General features: G+C 35.2%; 1 protein-coding gene and 2 long non-coding RNA genes across 5 annotated transcripts; all 3 read right to left on the reverse strand.

The window, feature by feature from the left end:
• Positions 1–105: 105 nt before the first annotated feature.
• On the reverse strand, positions 106–1,651 carry LOC135076565 (uncharacterized). The gene is made up of 2 exons (XR_010258305.1): positions 1,332–1,651; positions 106–496 (listed from the first exon to the last, which is right to left on the reverse strand). It is a non-coding gene; the product is annotated as an uncharacterized LOC135076565 (long non-coding RNA).
• A 194-nt stretch (positions 1,652–1,845) lies between these two features.
• Positions 1,846–8,571, reverse strand: LOC135076974 (piggyBac transposable element-derived protein 3-like). 3 transcript variants are annotated; one of them, XR_010258358.1, is made up of 4 exons: positions 6,767–8,571; positions 5,634–6,058; positions 2,772–5,034; positions 1,846–2,325 (listed from the first exon to the last, which is right to left on the reverse strand). XR_010258358.1 is itself a non-coding variant. In XM_063971511.1 (2 exons), the coding sequence occupies exon 1, from the start codon at positions 8,033–8,035 to the stop codon at positions 6,770–6,772; it is 1,266 nt and encodes a 421-aa protein (XP_063827581.1). In that variant the 5' UTR covers positions 8,036–8,571; the 3' UTR covers positions 5,449–6,058; positions 6,767–6,769. The 3 variants fall into 3 exon arrangements, 1 of the variants encoding a protein (XP_063827581.1); XR_010258357.1 differs by having other exon boundaries at positions 1,846–5,034; XM_063971511.1 differs by lacking the exons at positions 1,846–2,325; positions 2,772–5,034 and having other exon boundaries at positions 5,449–6,058.
• Positions 8,572–8,899: 328 nt separating this feature from the next.
• Positions 8,900–10,893, reverse strand: LOC135076566 (uncharacterized). Its single transcript, XR_010258306.1, has 2 exons — positions 10,637–10,893; positions 8,900–9,569 (listed from the first exon to the last, which is right to left on the reverse strand). It is a non-coding gene; the product is annotated as an uncharacterized LOC135076566 (long non-coding RNA).
• Positions 10,894–17,192: the final 6,299 nt, after the last annotated feature.

Raw genomic sequence — 17,192 nt, forward strand, 5'->3', positions numbered from 1 at the left:
TCTTAGACTGTATAAGTAACACCTTATGGTCAGACGTCTTACTGAAAATGACTTAAATACGTTACAGCATTCGATAATTTCATATGGGATGTCTAAAATAAATACTTTTTACTATTTTAAAGGACTTTATTAATAAATGTAGCAAAATATTAATTCATGCTTAACTATAAAAATACTGAATTTCGCCACCAGTTGGAAATACATACTGTAAAGTAAGGACTATGACCAGTAATGAAAGTGTCGCAATATTAGGGTATTCAAATGCGCAAATATTTCCCGTCAGATGTGACGTGGTATCTCGGAGGACTGTGGTTGTGGTCCCCAAACGCATCCAGGAACTTCTCCTGATGGGTCACCAGGATGTACGCCCGACAGTTGTAGGTGTTTGTGCACCGCCATCTTTGACTGTTGCGACTCTTAAACCCGAGGGTGTATGTATAACCCTTATACATGAAATACTTTTTGTCGTTTTTCGCCAGAATTATAGCTTTGAAATCTGCAAAAAAAAAAACATTAAGAAATTAATTATACTACGTTTTATTAAAATAATAATACAACGTTACGGTCAGTTTCTATAGATTGCGTAGAACCAGTAATTCACCGCACTCATAGGGTGATTCTTTTTTTTCGATGTGTTTTTGTACTTTTACTTGAAAACTAAACGTATAATTTTTTTCAATTACATAATTTAACTATATTGTTGGTCTTATTTTTAGGATATTTGCATTTGAAAAAAAAAAAACACCTTATGTAGCAGTCAAAACTCATAACATTTATGAAGGTCATCATCAGTCATAAACAGCAAAAATCAGTCAAAAGTGCTTTCAATTATGAGTTATGACTGTCACATTATGCAATAATATCATGTCCAAAAATTATGTATTATGATTTTGTTAATTACACAAAAATCTATAAATTGAAACTAGGGTTATGCCTACCTAAACGGTCGGAAAATATGTTAATATCATCGTGATTCGTGCTAAGCAACTAAGTCTCCGAGTAAAAAATAATAGTAATGAGAATCCAAATTTTATATTAGTGTCGCAAAATTCGGATTTGCGCAGCATATTAAATGCGTAGATACTTCCCGTTAGCCCTTTCTGTCAACTGTCATCTGCTTTGCAATGGAAGTCGAACCTTATTTCAAACTCCTCCTATGTTCTTCTGATTAATTTCGTTGCGGGTCTTCATTAATTTCATTGTCACCCGGGACAAACTTGACCTTCATTGGTTGGGTTAGGTTAGGCGGTCAAGCTATAGATCCTGGCTACACAGGAGTTGCAGTGGTGGGAACGAGAGGTGGGAATAGTTCCGTTCCCGTTAGCACGTACCTAGCGTACTAAGCAGCTTAGATGGCTAGAGCTGTCCCCTGGCAAGCAAGTCGTGGGTTCGATTCCCACCTTAGGCGATTAGATTTTTCAAGTTATTATCAATGCTCTTGTATTTTGGAGGGGGGTGGTCGTGGGTCCCAAACGCCTGGAGAAACTCCTCCTGATTGCTGATCACGATGGAGGCCTTACACTCGCGGGAGTTTGTGCACCGCCACCTTTGGTTATTGCGAGCTGAAAACCCGAAGGAGTAGGTGTAACCCTTATACATGAAGAACTTTATCTCGCTATTCCTCAGAGTGATAGCTTTGAAATCTGCAAAATAATAACTTAGATAAGTATATCCTTGATTGTTAGTAGGGCAATAATTATTTATTACACCTACATAAGCTTAAAAAAACGTGATATTTCATGCATTAAGCGTGAGTTAGATAACATTTAACATTTCTAGCGTACCTTTCTGTTAGTTTTGCTATTTCCTGATGCTAAAGGTTTGAATGAAACGATTTTGTCATATCAAAATGTATTCATATTTTCATGCAATACAAATCATTATATTACAAAATGTCCGTCCTTAACAATTATTAATAAACTTTCTGCACAATTACTATTATGTCCGTTAACCACTACAGTTAAGCTGAATATGCTTGCGTCACAAGTGGTTTCACCACAATGGTCTAGCGCTCGATGGGGATCGACTTGCCGAGCTTCAAATCGGCAGTCCGACGCCGACACTTGGGCTATCGTCGTGAAATCTTAACATACCTCCCGTCAGCTGCCTTATGGTACATCGGTGGTGAATGGTTATGTACCCCAACGGCCTTCACTACTTTCCCCTCGTTATTCAGTTTGATGCTAGCTCGGCAGTGTAGAGTGCTAGTACACCTCCAAGATTGTCCCACCCGGGACTGGGACCTGAAGCTGTACGTGTATTTGTTGTACATGATGAACTGCTTGTCATTGGTGTTTAATAGTGTTATTATTTCATATTCTTCACCTTAAAACATAATATGATCTTTTATAATAAACACAGTGTTTTAAAAACTCTCTTCACTGATAACGTCATTTCTTTCTCCTATAATATTTTGAAATATAATAGAAATAAACTCAGTACTGCAGAACTACTCGTGATTCTGTTACATACAGGTGAATAGCCTATAGGAATATGTTACCGCCTATTATAAATCAAGTATAAAAATAAGTTTCATGACCATGTATTCAAATACACACATTACACTGGCCTACAGCCATTTTGGTGCCGGGGATTTAAGACCTGATTTTAAGTATGTCTTGCATGGCGATATCAAAAATGTAATCAGTTTTTCTCTATCAGCTCTAGTTCCCGAGATAACTAAAAAACAAATTTCACAATAAATATATATTTTTACTAGCATTAAACATCAAGAAATTGTCTTTTGAGTGATTTTTTCGAACGAAACTTACTTGGGCAATCTCGCATGATTCTCCAACAGTAGACGGTCATCATATGAGCGTCCCATCTTCCTTGGTAACTATTCTCCATTGTTTTTATGTCTTGGTGAAAACGTTTTCCTTGTTCTTCGCTTAGTTCTCCTAATTTTGTTGGAATTGATCTAGTTTACTGTTAAAATGGTGTAATTGTATACCTATATAACAGCCTAAATCCTTGAATTGAACCAGCACATCCTATACTAATTCTACATAGTTGTCAGCCTTATGCTTTCCCAGGAAATTTTGTACAACTGTTACAAAAGATTTCCACGCCAACCATTCCACATCGTTCATAGAAATCTTAAATTTAGTGGAGTCTTTTATTAATACAGTTATTTTAAGTCCATCAAATATGCCTGCTTTTAGTTTTTCAGTACTTAAACTTGGAAATTTCTGTTAAATTAACTGGAAATATTAGCCATTTTCGCCATATCATAGGCACTCCAAGCTTCAAAAACTTACGTGTGCCTTTCTAATATCTTCGCAGATGTTCAACGCACATTATACATACAATTTAAGGCACCTACACCTTACCTTTGTTTTGAATTTCAATACCGAAGTAAGCAAAATACAAAAAATTCGCCGTATTTTTAATGGTTTCACGCTGATATTTCAGTAGTATTCACCACAAACTTATCAAAATGAATCAGGATCGTTAACACAACATCTGGACGTACTATCCATAGCTAAATAGTAACATAAAGTTTATCGATGTTATTGTAATAATGACTATTTGCGAACAAGACGGGAAAAAAACTAAAATGAGGGTAGTCGACAAACTAGAGCTGATGAGTTGAAATGAAGTATGTCAATATATTGTAGATTACCCATATTATCGATCGTATATACAAAAAGAGCTGCACCAAAAAAAAAAATTGTTTTTTGCAGGCCTGTGTTATTTTTACATAACCTATTACCATTTATTGTTAAGCTACACACATACAAATTAAACAATTTGATCGACAGATCATGTTCAGATTCTAAGACATTCTATTGGTAACTAAATCTAACAAAAAATAAGAATATTCAGACTTTTTGTACATATATGTGACGTCAGATCACATTCTGCAGTATCTTCCATCTGCGATCTGAACGAACTTGTAAGGGCCGTGGTTATGATCCCCGGATGATTTCAACAGACTACCCTCGTTTGACACCATGATGAAGGCCTTGCATCCACAGCTGCACCGCCACCTCTGGCCCGCCCGGGAAGAGAACCCGAAAGAGTAAGTGTAACCTTTATACATGAAAAATTTCTTTCCATTCACCATTGTGACCAGTTTTAGGTCGCCTGTTGAATAAATGGCACGTGAGTTCAACTTCAACACAGTATTACAAGTAGACATGCATGAGCATAATGCATGCATCTATAGATATATTATATTCGCTAGGGACTAGAATTCGCTGCCTGCTGCTGTTTCCCGAACACTATAATTCGGGCCTTTTTAAGGCGAGAGTGAATAGGCACTTATAGGGCAGTTGCAGGCACCATCCTAGACTGCTTCTCAGTTAACATTAGGTGTGATTGCGGTGATACCTTTGTTCTGAATAAAAAAAACAGGACTATAAAAAGTTTTACAAAACATTTTATAGTTTTATTTAATTTAAGAGACACATACATTTTTGTTTGTAGGAGAAACTCTATAGAAATGTGAGAAAAAAAAACCTTTGCATATTCTCTATTTCCTGTAAGTATTTCTTCGTTTATTAGACACTTCCTTTGCATTCTTTAGAGTGTAGGTTAAACGTTTTTGGGATACATCCAAAGTAGAGAGAATAAATTTTTGACAAACTTTTTTACGATCTTTGCCTAAGTTAATGTAGTAATCTACTGAGAATTTCCTTCTGTTGGAGTCCTTATTTCTCTTTCTCTTTACAGATACAATTTTAGCGCAGCGAATCAACCAATCAGAGCGTCGGTGCACGTCGAGACTCCAGTATAAATTAAAAATGGCCCTCCTTTGCTCTTCAGTTATCTCAAAACAACCTCTTTGACATTTTCCAGGTACACAAGGATTTTCCCTCATTGCCTTTTCTGCGATCACTTTGCCTTTTTTTGTTACATATTCTTTACCTTCATCTTTAAGTTCTTTATTTGTTTTGTTATTAACATGTCCGTCACTCCTTTTCTTCTTATGTTTATTTTTCTGTTCATTATCACTAGTCTGTTCTGTTGGTTCAGTGCTGGGAAAATTATTTAAAAGATCGTGAATCAGTAATGTCTTTAGTAGATGATCTGCAAGGAAAAACAGAAGATTGTCACCAATAATTTTCAAAATAAAAAAAATTTCAACACTGCAGATGGAAAATGGCATTTTGGCAAAATGGCTTTTACTACATTGGTTGTTTAAAGGTTTGATATCATTCTGATTAGTAACATTCATCAAAAATATTCATGTGTTTTTAGTAATTGTGAAAAAAGTAGATGGAGATAGACAGGCCTCTCAACAGGTTTGGGGAGTGTAGACCAAATCCTCCATTTTCTATTGGTATATTAGTGAGGATCATACCTACTTCTGCAGTGGAGATAGAATAAAGAGACAAGGCAGAATACAGAAAAGGTAACATTTAAAATTAAAATGAAAGTAAAAAGTTTTACGAAACATTTAACATTTTCATTTACTTAAAAAGTTACATTATTATTTGTTCGTACGAAACTATACGTAGAAATATAAATAATAAAAAAACCTGGCATATTTCCTATTTTCTGTAAGTATTTCTCCGTTTATTAAACAGTTCTTTAGCATTTTTTAAGGCGTAGGTTAAACGAGTTTGACATACATCTAAAGTAGAGAGAAGAAATTGTTGGCAAACTTTTTTATGACCTTCACCTACATTAATATAGTAATCTACTGATAATTTCCTTCTGTCCGAGTCCTTATTTTTCTTTCTTTTCACAGATCCAATTTTAGCGCAGCGAATCAACCAATCAGAGCGTCGGCGCACTTCGAGACTCCAGTATAAATTAAAAATGGCCCTCCTTTGCTCTTCAGTTATCTCAAAACAACCTCTTTGGCATTTTCCAGGTGCACAAGGATTTTCCCTCATTGCCCTTTCTGCGATCACTTTGCCTTTTTTTGTAACATATTCTCTGCCTTTATCTTTAAGTTCTTTATTTATTTTGTATGTATTAACAGTTCCTACACTCCTTTTTTTCTTATGTTTATTTTTCTTTTCATTATCACAAGTTTGTTTTATTGGTTCGGTGCTGGGAAAATGACATAAAGGATCGTGAATCAGCAATGTTTTTCGTAGATGATCTGTAAAGAAATGATTTAGGAGCTTAAATAAATTTAAACATTTTGCAGAACGAAAATGTCATTTTGGGCAAAAATGGCTTTTACTACATTGATTGTCTTCGTAAGACAGAGAGCTAGGTTAAATTTTACAAAAAGGAATAACTGAAGGTCCTTCAAACTACTACTGTGCAACAAATATTGAATAAGTAAAATGTGAATAAGAGTGCTAAATAAGGGTACAAGGCAAAACTAAATAAAAAAGTAAAATAATTGTATTGTATTCTTAATTTATTTAGCACAGAAAAATTAACGAATGTTCAAAATATCGAGTCAACTCTGGCAAAAAAAAAAATGAAAATTTGACAAAAAAACATTATTCATTATAGAAACTTCTTTCACACATAGTTACAAGACTACTAAAATCGGTCTAGAAAGACGCGTCATCTGAGGTATTATTTCCTCGTAAAATTCAACAAGTAAAGCATTACAACAAGAAAGATACAGGTTTTTCAAATTTTGTCACTATTATTGACACAAATTTAATGTACAAATCACAAGTCATTTCACGTCAAATTAGTTTAATAATTTTAGACAAAGCATCAACTTTTTTGTATTAAGGCACATAACATTTTTTCTCCTCCAAGTTTACAAATATCGGTCATAAAGCCAACAAATCAACATAACTAAAAAACTAATAAAAGACTTTAGATTCAAACTTTCTGAACTTACTGACTAAGAATGGAAGTCCCTAAAGCAGTTTCTGTCTCTCACGATACACAAATTAATCTGGCAACTCGTGCATGACATCCAAGTTTTTTTGTGGCAGACCCTGCATTTATTTTGTCGATCTGCAAATATGGCAATGTGTCTGGCATTATACCTTCTGCATCGAAGAGATGGTGTTGGAATCACAGGGATCCTGCCTCTTCGCTTCTTCTGAGGAGTGGACGGGGATGATAAATTTGGAGCAGTCGAGGTCTCAAAATATGTATCAATTAAGACATTAGCTAACTCCAATTTGAAACTTCGAAGCTTTTTGATGTGTTTACTTGGAGTCCCTCGAGCAGTCTGATCAGCTTTATATGAAACCCACGAGTTAGTTACTGCCAGATCTATCATATGACCGAAGAATCTATCTGTCCATTTTCGGCTTTTGTAGCGGTTCGGAGCGACAGCCAGTAATTTGACAGCTGATTCAACACCACCCATGTTGGTGTTGTAAGCTTTTATGACGTCAGGTCTAGAGACATGTGTGTAAATACCTAAAGACTTTGACCATCTCTTACAGGTATCTGTAGGCTCCTTGGCATGAATGTTGGACATAAGAAGAACGGGTTTATTATCGAACCATTGAGTTATCGCTATATTATCGCTGGAATCAGTCAAAACTTCACAAGCTCCTTGACCTTCATGATGCAGTTCGCGGTTATTTTGTATCAAAGGTTTAGCTGATGCAGGAATACGTTTTTTCTGAATTGTTCCAGTGGCCATCAAGTGTCTTTTTGTTAACTCTTTTATCAATTTGACACTAGTAAAATAACGGTCAAAATACAGTTTGTGCCCAGGAATAAGATCCTCTGTAAGATTTAAGACCGCTTTCTCCCTCAAACTGAAATGAGTGTTATCGTAATTAGGGTAAGTATACTGTCCTTGATATACGTCGAAATCGCATATTAGGCCCTGAGGATCAGCTAGCACAAACATTTTTAAGCCAACAGGATTAGGCTTTCCAGGGCAGTATTGTTTAATACTACACTGTTCTGTAAATGGAACGATTATCTCATCCACACAGAGGCATTGTTGCTTTGGCAGTGCGCGACAACCTTGTTTGATTGCATTAATCAATGGACGGACTTTCCACAACTTATCAGCACTACGTTCTTCAACTGAAACATCAGCATCTACTACAAATTTAATCCTGTTTCTCAACAAAACGAATCGATCACGGGTCATAGCGGCACATATCAAAGGAAATTTGAATTTCCGATCCCAATACATCCGTAAAGTCGGATAGCCAATACACGATATTGCCAGACTTACTCCGAGAAATTGGTAGAATTCTGCGGCTGTTAGGTTAAGTTGTGACCCTGTATCTACAGCATAGCTTAAATTGGACTTGTCAACGATGAGGTTAACTAATTCTTCGTTTATGTATTGTGTAAAATAATTTGTTTCATTGTACCCATCGCTATTTAAAGGCAGGTACGCTGGCTCTGTAAACGTAACTACGTTGGGAATGAAATCCTCGTTAGACCATTCCGTAGCTTGGGGGGATTCAGGAGTGGTACGTCGAGAGTCTTGGCGACTTCTTTGACGTCGAATCTTACGTACGCGTGGTCTGCCTGTTCCTTGACTCGTATTGGTATAATCAAGCGATTCATTATCTGATTCGTAAGAATCCGAACTTGACGAAAAAAGGGGCAATTCTGCTTCTCCGTCGCTTTCGAAATAGGTTTCATTGAAATTTAATAAATATTCCTCTATTATTTCACCGGAGACGTTAACTGAAAAAAATATACAAATCAATTAACTGTATGATCTAATTAAAACAACAAGCACGTTATCCACAACAAACGAAAACTCTAAGAAAGAAGTACCTTTTGGCTACAATTACAAAATTTGACCCCCCAAGATAAGCTAAACAAAACCAATAATTGCACTAGGTGTTTAGTCAAAGTTTACTTCTGCATATATTTTTTATTGAAAAATTTGATCAGCATGACCAATTATTATCGACCGAAGGACCTTTATAACTTTGAAGGTTCATAGAGATTGGAACATGCAATTAAAACAAAAAAATCCTTTGCGTTGCGACACCAATCATAATTAAGGATTCTTGCATTAATAAGTAAAAACACTCAAAGATTTCACAAGTAATTATATTTACTTCAAGAGTTATATTTATTATTCTTTGTTTGTACGAAATTCAATACAATTGATTTGAAAAATAATAAAACACCTATTATATCCTATTTTCTGTAAGTATTTCTCCGTTTATTGAACACTTCTTTTGCATTTCTTAGAGTGTATTGTATATGTCCTTGAGTTACATCCAAAGTAGAGAGAAGAAATTGCTGGCAAACTTGTTTATGATCTTTACCTACATTGATATAGTAATCTACTGTGAATTTCCTTTTGTCAGAGTCTTTCTGTCTCTTTCTCTTTATAGATCCAATTTTAGCGCAGCGAATCAAAAAATCAGAACGACGGTGCACATCGAGACTCCAGTATAAATTAAAAATGGTCCTCCTTTGCTCTTCAGTTATCTCATAACAACCCCTTGGACATTTTCCAGGTGCACAAGGATTTTCTCTAATTGTTTTTTCTGCGATCACTTTTCCTTTTTTTGTAACATATTCTTTGCCTTTATCTTTAAGATCTTTATTTTTTATTTTGTATGATACAGATCCGACCCTTCTGTTCTTCTTTTGTTTCTTATGTTTATTTTTCTGTTCGTTATTACTAGTCTGTTCTTTTGGTTCGGTGCTAAGAAAATGACTTAATGACATCAGTAATGACTTTCGAAGATGATCTGTAAGTACAAACATAAAATAAATAAATAAACAAATAAATCTTTGGACAATTTCACACAGCGCCAGCTAGCCCCGAAGTAAGCAACTTAATGCTTGTGTTATGGGTGCTAGCTTAACGGATATACTACTTATATACTTTTTTTTTAAAATACATAAATATTATACATAGTCACACCCAGACCCGTCACAGAAATTAAAATTCATCATTTCAATTTCTGCCCGGCCGGGAATCGAACCCTCGGGACCTCTCGGCATAGTAGTTCGTTCTGAACCACTACACCAAACGGCCGATAAGATACTTTTAATACTATTTTTTGCCAATAATGGCTCTTTCACATTGGTTGTCAATATAATTTGATTCGTTATACAGGGTGTTAGGTAAATGGGTATATGAGCCGACACTAGCCCATGTTAACATGGGCATATAAATGATATGGTGAAGTCAGAAATTTGATATCATCATTTTATTTTTTTGAATTTTCATACAAAATAAATTTTATAAAATCAGATTTATATGAAAATTAAAATAATTAAAATGAAGATATCAATTTTCTGACTTCACCATACCATTTATATGCCCATGTTAACATGGGCTAGTGTCGGCTCATATACCCATTTACCTAACACCCTGTATACTAAAATCAAAAATATTCGTAAATATTCTTAATAATAGTGAAAAACTGCATAGTTAAATGATATTCCAAATATATAATTACAGTATATTTCTCCAATTTACAATACAATTTTAACCAGTGAAAATATTCTTATACAGAAACATTGCATTGTATTTGCGGTCACCAATATTGGCATCACTGTAGGAAGGAGTGCTACAAAAAGTAAGGTCCTGTGAATCGCCTGTGGTGCCAATTACTGAGCGCAAAATGAATAGAGAGGCACTTCAAGAGCGTCATATAGGTAGCTGCAATGTTCTGTTAAAGCAGAGTATTTTGTTGCCGAGCGCGGTTTGTTGTCCCGAATTTGTCAGTGTGTGCGTGCGCGCCGCATACGTATTGGCGCGCGCTCAGAAACAAACCGAGCTCGGTGCGTTTCTATGATGATGACCTACTCATTTGTATTTACTCTGGTTAAAGGTTCTTCCGTTGTCTTTTTATTTTCCTGTAAAAGCCATCTTGTAATTTGATGTACTTCGGAGGCGGGTGTTTATGTGCGTGGTATGCCCTCTTCAGCTTCCCTTCCGACACTTTTAGGTATGCTCTGCATCCTTGGGTACACCTCCAACGCCCGGGCCTGGTCCTTTCAGGGCAGTAGGAAAACCCTCGGTATAAGTAATGCTGCTTGCCGTTTACCAACTTGATCAGCTTTAATTCTGAAAGGAGCTTGGAAGTTTTTGGTATTTTTCCTTACTTAATATTAAACCAGATTTATGTCCGTTTTTACCATCAACCCCTGATTTTTAAGTGACCCCTTTGAAAACACGTATTATGTGTTACCATAGGGGTCACTTAAAAATTAGGGATAGATGGTGAAAACGGACATTATTATAGACCTAATTCTACGATTAAATCCTTCGAATTTCTATCAAAATAAAAATCACTCAGGAGAATGATAGGTAGTAAAAGAAGAATTAAAATCTATAATCATTTATTGTGTAAACTACAAGAAATATATCTTTCCATGATTTCCAAAAGTACAGTCGATGAAAAATACTAATATATCAGGCGCAACTACATATTAAAATCAATTTGTAGCTGAAGTTTAAACATACGATTATTTATTATTTAGTTTTCTGTCTTATTCTTAAACTAACACCTAACATACAACTAATTTCTTGCTATACATGACAACCTACTTTATGTACACTGAGCTGCAAAAGTAAGAATCATACTTTTAAAATTGCAATAACTTTTTACGTACACAAGATATACTTTCAAAATAAAAAGGATCCGGATTAAAGTTGAATAGTTTACTAGTATAGTTTCAAAGAAAGCTGGAAGGATTGCTATATAACGTTTTTTATTATAAATCTAACTTCTATAATTCAGAACAAATTAAAATTTTAAAAGTGTAAAACTTTGTTTTGCAGAGTGTATTATAAATATTATAATGTCGTTTATCAAACATCAATTTGATATATTATCTAAAGTTAATAAATAACATGAGAGTCCTATTTATTACGGGTATTATTAATTGAAAAGGCAAGAATAGATATTGTTACCTCCGTTATTATAGTTCGAGCCCCTTGCTTATAAAAATTGCATGCGCATTCCAAAAGTAATTTCCATACTAAACTTCGTTTTAAACCAGTGTTTAACGCGTGTAACTTTTAAGCTTCGACCACCAATCATCTTAGTCGACCACACTAACGCGTGCAGATCGGCGCGATCAAAGGCCAATGACAGGTCGCGTGAACTGTCATAGGTCGCGCGACCTGTCATTTGCCTTTGATCGCGCCGGCGATGGCGATCTGCACGCGTTGGTGTGGTTGAAGCTTTATTGGTAAAGGGGTTAAAGGCATTAGACTATGGGGTCTATGGGACGTGTCAAAACAAGTGTTCTTATCGATGATCCTTCAAAATTTTGTATTTCCCGCTTGAAGTCAGCACTAATCTTTTTGGGGGATGAGTGTGTTCGTTAAACGGGCCTTTCTTCGGATACCCGTTCTCATCGACCAACATGCTGACGTAGCAGTAGTTTGTGTGGATACAGCGCCATCTATACTTGGAGTAAGGAGCTCTGGAGTAGAGGTGGCCATTGTGGGTGTAGAGACGGCGGTCGTTCACTGTTACGATGAAAGCAAATTCTGCAAAAAAATAATATGTTACTTCTTTTTTCGTTGATACTACTAATTGTAATTCTTTAAAAAAAATTACACTGACACATACATACATACCACCAGTATCACACCTTAACGATTACCCCGAGTTTAAAGTAGTGGAAATAAGTACTGCTTTAAACGGGTGATCAACGTAAGTAATATACTTACTTACGTTGATCACCCGAACTTATGTGCTTTAACTATAGAGAAATAAAATAATTTCGCTGTACCAACGAGCTGATCTAACAAACACAATAAAAATTGAAATTGCTTTATTTTCTTCTAAATGATACGACATAAATTATATTTAAACTTTAAAGTAATAACATTAATAAGTGCAAAGTAAAACTGATTGTTAAGAAATCAGACAAACCTATTCAAAATGATGACATGTTAACATGTGTGACGTTGCAGCCAAGTAAGTTTCCAATCAAATGACGTACTTTTTAAAACTGTCAAAACGAAACTCTCCCATTGATTTTGTATGGCACTACAAGCAAGTGATGTCACTATTTTGTCAACTCAAACTACTTTTTTCAATTACAATGCGACCAAAAATCGTAATTTACAGGTAATTTAAAATTAATTAAGTTTTTAAGACCAGAATGAACTGTCTTTTTAGAAAAGTTGTGATTTCGTATTATAGGGGAATGGTGTCAAATTGTCTATTGTTGCATTTAAATCAACCCATTTCATTTAATAGTTGCTTATTGAAAATGGTAAAAATTCTATTTTTGTTGCACCGCCACCTCCTTCTATTCTCAGTGATGCGATCACTGGTGTAAACGTAACCTTTGTATCTAAGCAACTCACTACCATTGCCCGAAATAAAATATTCGACTGAAAATAAATGAGTGGGATAAAGCGAAAGGTCACTGACTGACTCATCACGAAATCTTAGAAACTACAACACCTATAACCCTAGCAGGTAGTTAAAGTTGTAGACATCCGCTAAGAACAGATTTTACGAAACTCCACCACGAACGAACGCAACGTCACGAACTATTTGACGCTGACTGTAGGTAGGTACAAACTTATGTATGTCACCGTAAAATTGTGAATTCCGTCAGATTATAATCTGACGTAGTTAAATTACAATCTAACCTAACCTAACCCACTGTTAGTTTACAATCTAACGCGTTATATTATAAACTGACAGAGTTCACAATTTCACGTTGACATGTATATTTCAGAGGTTGATCTAAGTTTAACAGTATTTACTACAGGTAGCGAATTACCTAAATACGAAACAAATGAAGAATTAAAATGTAAATTTTTATCACATTTATTTGAATATTATAACAATAATGGTTACAAATTGTTTTTAAAAGATCATGGAATTAAAACTACATTACATGTATGAGTTCACTTGGAATGCACAGCAGTCTACAGTAGAAGGAACCTAAGTTTCCTATAAATATTAAGAGATTACAAGAAAATCTACTTCTTAATAATTAGTCTACTTTCTAATATTATCTTCCTTCTTTGAGTTTTTGGCACAAGTTTTGTGTATGAGTTCATGTTTACTATAAACTTACTTCTAACTTAACTTCTTCTTACTTACTTATAACAAGTTCTATGTAAAATCTTAATAAATTACATATTATTATAGTAATTTTGGAATAATGGCATAGTACATTTTGAATTAGATAAAAGTTAAAAAAATGGCAACACGAGATATACGCTATAACTCCTATAACGTACAGTAGGTAACATAAAATTGGACTTCATACATCTACAAATATTTATTTATATTACTTGCTTATAAACGTTGCCCAAAAGAATCGCTTGCAGACCCTCACTTTAGAGTTGACCGCACCTTCCTTAGGTAAATAGTACTCAAAAGTTTTCATTCCGTTAGTTTCTTGCTTTTCTTTATTATGTATCGTATAAGTAACAAAAAATATAGCCTTTTGCTTAGGTGACAACATTAAAAAGAGCGAATTTAATTCATCTTGTTCCTCAGAAGAGAAATTTGAAGAACAACAAAATTTACAACTGGCATCACATATTGGCACCTTGAACTCACATGGAATAACGGTTGTGGTATTTCCCATGGTTTCTTCTTTAACTTTCTTCAATATAGGAGTTACCAAAGTATCCGAATTACGCTTTTTTCCACGTTTTTCATTATTTTCCATGGTGTTGTTACCAACCAGTTCTACAATATAATAAAATACTGTTATAGTATCTGTGGGATCTTATTTCTATCATGCAACTATCATATGGATACTCGTACTTAATCAGAAAAAAACTAAGATACGAAATAAAATAATACTTGGGGCTTGACTAAGAACACGACTAATAATGAACATGAATTCTTGTTTTAATGTTATTTTTATTATGCTTGCTAAATTAACATACCTCCTGCCCGTGCAAAAAAATCTTAAAAATAGTTACCTACATTGAACTGAAATATTGCTTTCAATAATATAATTTGGCTGCTGCCAGTAGACACTAAAACCTCAATCTAATCACTATAAAATAAGATCTCAATCTCAGTAGTACCACAGTAGTACATTCAGCGTCCAACAATCACTACTTAGGGTGACACGAACAATTTCTGCAGTCAATGTCAAATGATTCGTGACACCCAAAGTTGCTAAAAGGGGGACAAGGGACAACACAACCACAATCTTATTGCAATAATTGTAACACAGACGTGTTGGGAACTTTTTAACTACTTTGGGTGACACGAACTAAAAACCACTAATAGTTCGTGTCACCCAAAGTAGTTAAAAAGTTCCCAACACGTCTGTGTTACAATTATTGCAATAAGATTGTGGTTGTGTTGTCCCTTGTCCCCCTTTTAGCAACTTTGGGTGTCACGAATCATTTGACATTGACTGCAGAAATTGTTTGTACTAAAAGAGAGTTCGTTAATATCTCCATTTAAAACATTATGACATTATCAAAATTTTCATTGTTTTTGGACCTTCAAACATGCGAAGAAGGTTCAAAATATGGTGGGAACTATATTCCCACTGCCCCATACTGGTTTAAACCTTAAAGTACATTCCGCCTTTCACAATAAAGTTCTTCGGGCCGTGGTTATGTTCATTAATGAATTCTTTTATGTGTATGTTCTTGTGGACCAAAACATACGCCTTGCATCTGGGGAAGTTTGTGCAACTCCATTTACTCTGGTCCTTGATTTTTTTGATGTCGTAATGTCTAAAGTAAGTGTAGTTGTCGTGCATCATCTGCCTTTTCCCACTTGCCAGTGTAATCATTGTGCCTGAAACACATAGAATATGTGCATTGATACATTTTTGCTGAAAGAAATAACTTTAATAAACTATTAAGAACTTTAAGCCTAGGCGCAGACCACTGACTTTTAGTTGGCCGCCCGATTTTAATTTGTATGAAGAATCGGCCGCTACCAAATCGGTGTAATGTGCGCACTTTCATACATGTCCATACTGATTAACAGCCCGATCCAACTATCGGCCGACAAAAAAATTGAGGTATGCACCTAGGCTTAAGATTTACTTGTGTTTTAGTTTATATCTTTACAGCAACACTTTGAGTCAGTTTCAGTTTCACTGCGGTTCTTACAGGACAGGAATCCACCCAATAAAAGTATACTGTTAAACGCATAAACCCATTTAATGAAGCTAGAAATTAATACATCTAATTAAGCTAGAAATAAGCAGGGTTCGAGGATATATATCAAGGGATATATATCAAGATATATATCGGATATATATCCGATATATATCAAGCCGGTTTTGACGATATATATCATTTTTTAAAATTTGATACTGTATTTGTACTTTTGACATAAGATTTTTATTATTTTAGTTGATTTTGCCGTATTTAAAAGAAGATTTTATGTTTTTGCTTTATTAGTCTGATTTTAAGTTTTAAAAACATTAAAAACATGTTTATGTAACACATATGCAATAGTATTCATAAATAATACAATAAAATAATAGTATAGCTTTCATACTATACTATATTTATAATAAATATCGGATATTTTCGAACCCTAGAAATAAGAGTACCTATAATGACATATTAGCGTAGGTATGATTAATAGTGGAATTGAAAATGTTCTTCTTATCCCACCTGGTTGGGAAGAGTGGAAATAAAAATCCACTCTTCCCACCCAGGTGGGAATTATGTGGAATCCTTAAAGAAGCCCAAGTTAACAGTAAGACAGCCCAGGACCGAGCCGCCTGGAGACGCATGACGCGGAGGGCCGACCCCAAATAAAATGGGAATGGGCCAGGCAAAGTAGTAGGGGAAAATGGTCACATAGTTACATCACTACAGAACGCTTTAAGACCTCTACGGCGACAACAATAATTTTAGGTGTTTTTAAGATATCATTTAAGGGTTAAATATTTCCCACTTTCCGTCCTATGAAACCTCGGCTGACAGTGGTTGTGGTCGTCAGTCCAGTCCTGCACTCTCATGGAGGGGCTTACGCAGATGGACGCTCTACAGCCAGGGTACCGCACGCAACTCCACCTTCTGCTGCGGTTCCTCGGGTAGTACAGGTATCCTTGATGCAGGAGACGCTGTTTGTCGTTGTTCGCCATTGTTATCATTACCCCTGCAATTAGAGAAACGAACGCGTGTGTGATTGTCTTGCTTTAACTAAAGTCTGAGAATTTTGTATCGTACTTTTTTCTTTAATTTTCTTAGCAAATGTATTTTTAACCTCTCGTGGTAAGTTAAACATGCTTATGATACGAGTAGGTTGGTTCACCACAATAGTAGAGTGGCGGGGGGGTTAAAACCCGCGTTGTTTGGATCTAGAGTCAGCTTCACTGTTCGGCTATTGTCGAATTATTGTTAATTTGTTTTGTACTGCAAAAATTATCAATGACTAGGTAGG

Source organism: Ostrinia nubilalis, chromosome 12 (genome assembly GCF_963855985.1).
Source record: "Ostrinia nubilalis chromosome 12, ilOstNubi1.1, whole genome shotgun sequence".
Lineage (NCBI taxonomy): Eukaryota > Metazoa > Arthropoda > Insecta > Lepidoptera > Crambidae > Ostrinia > Ostrinia nubilalis.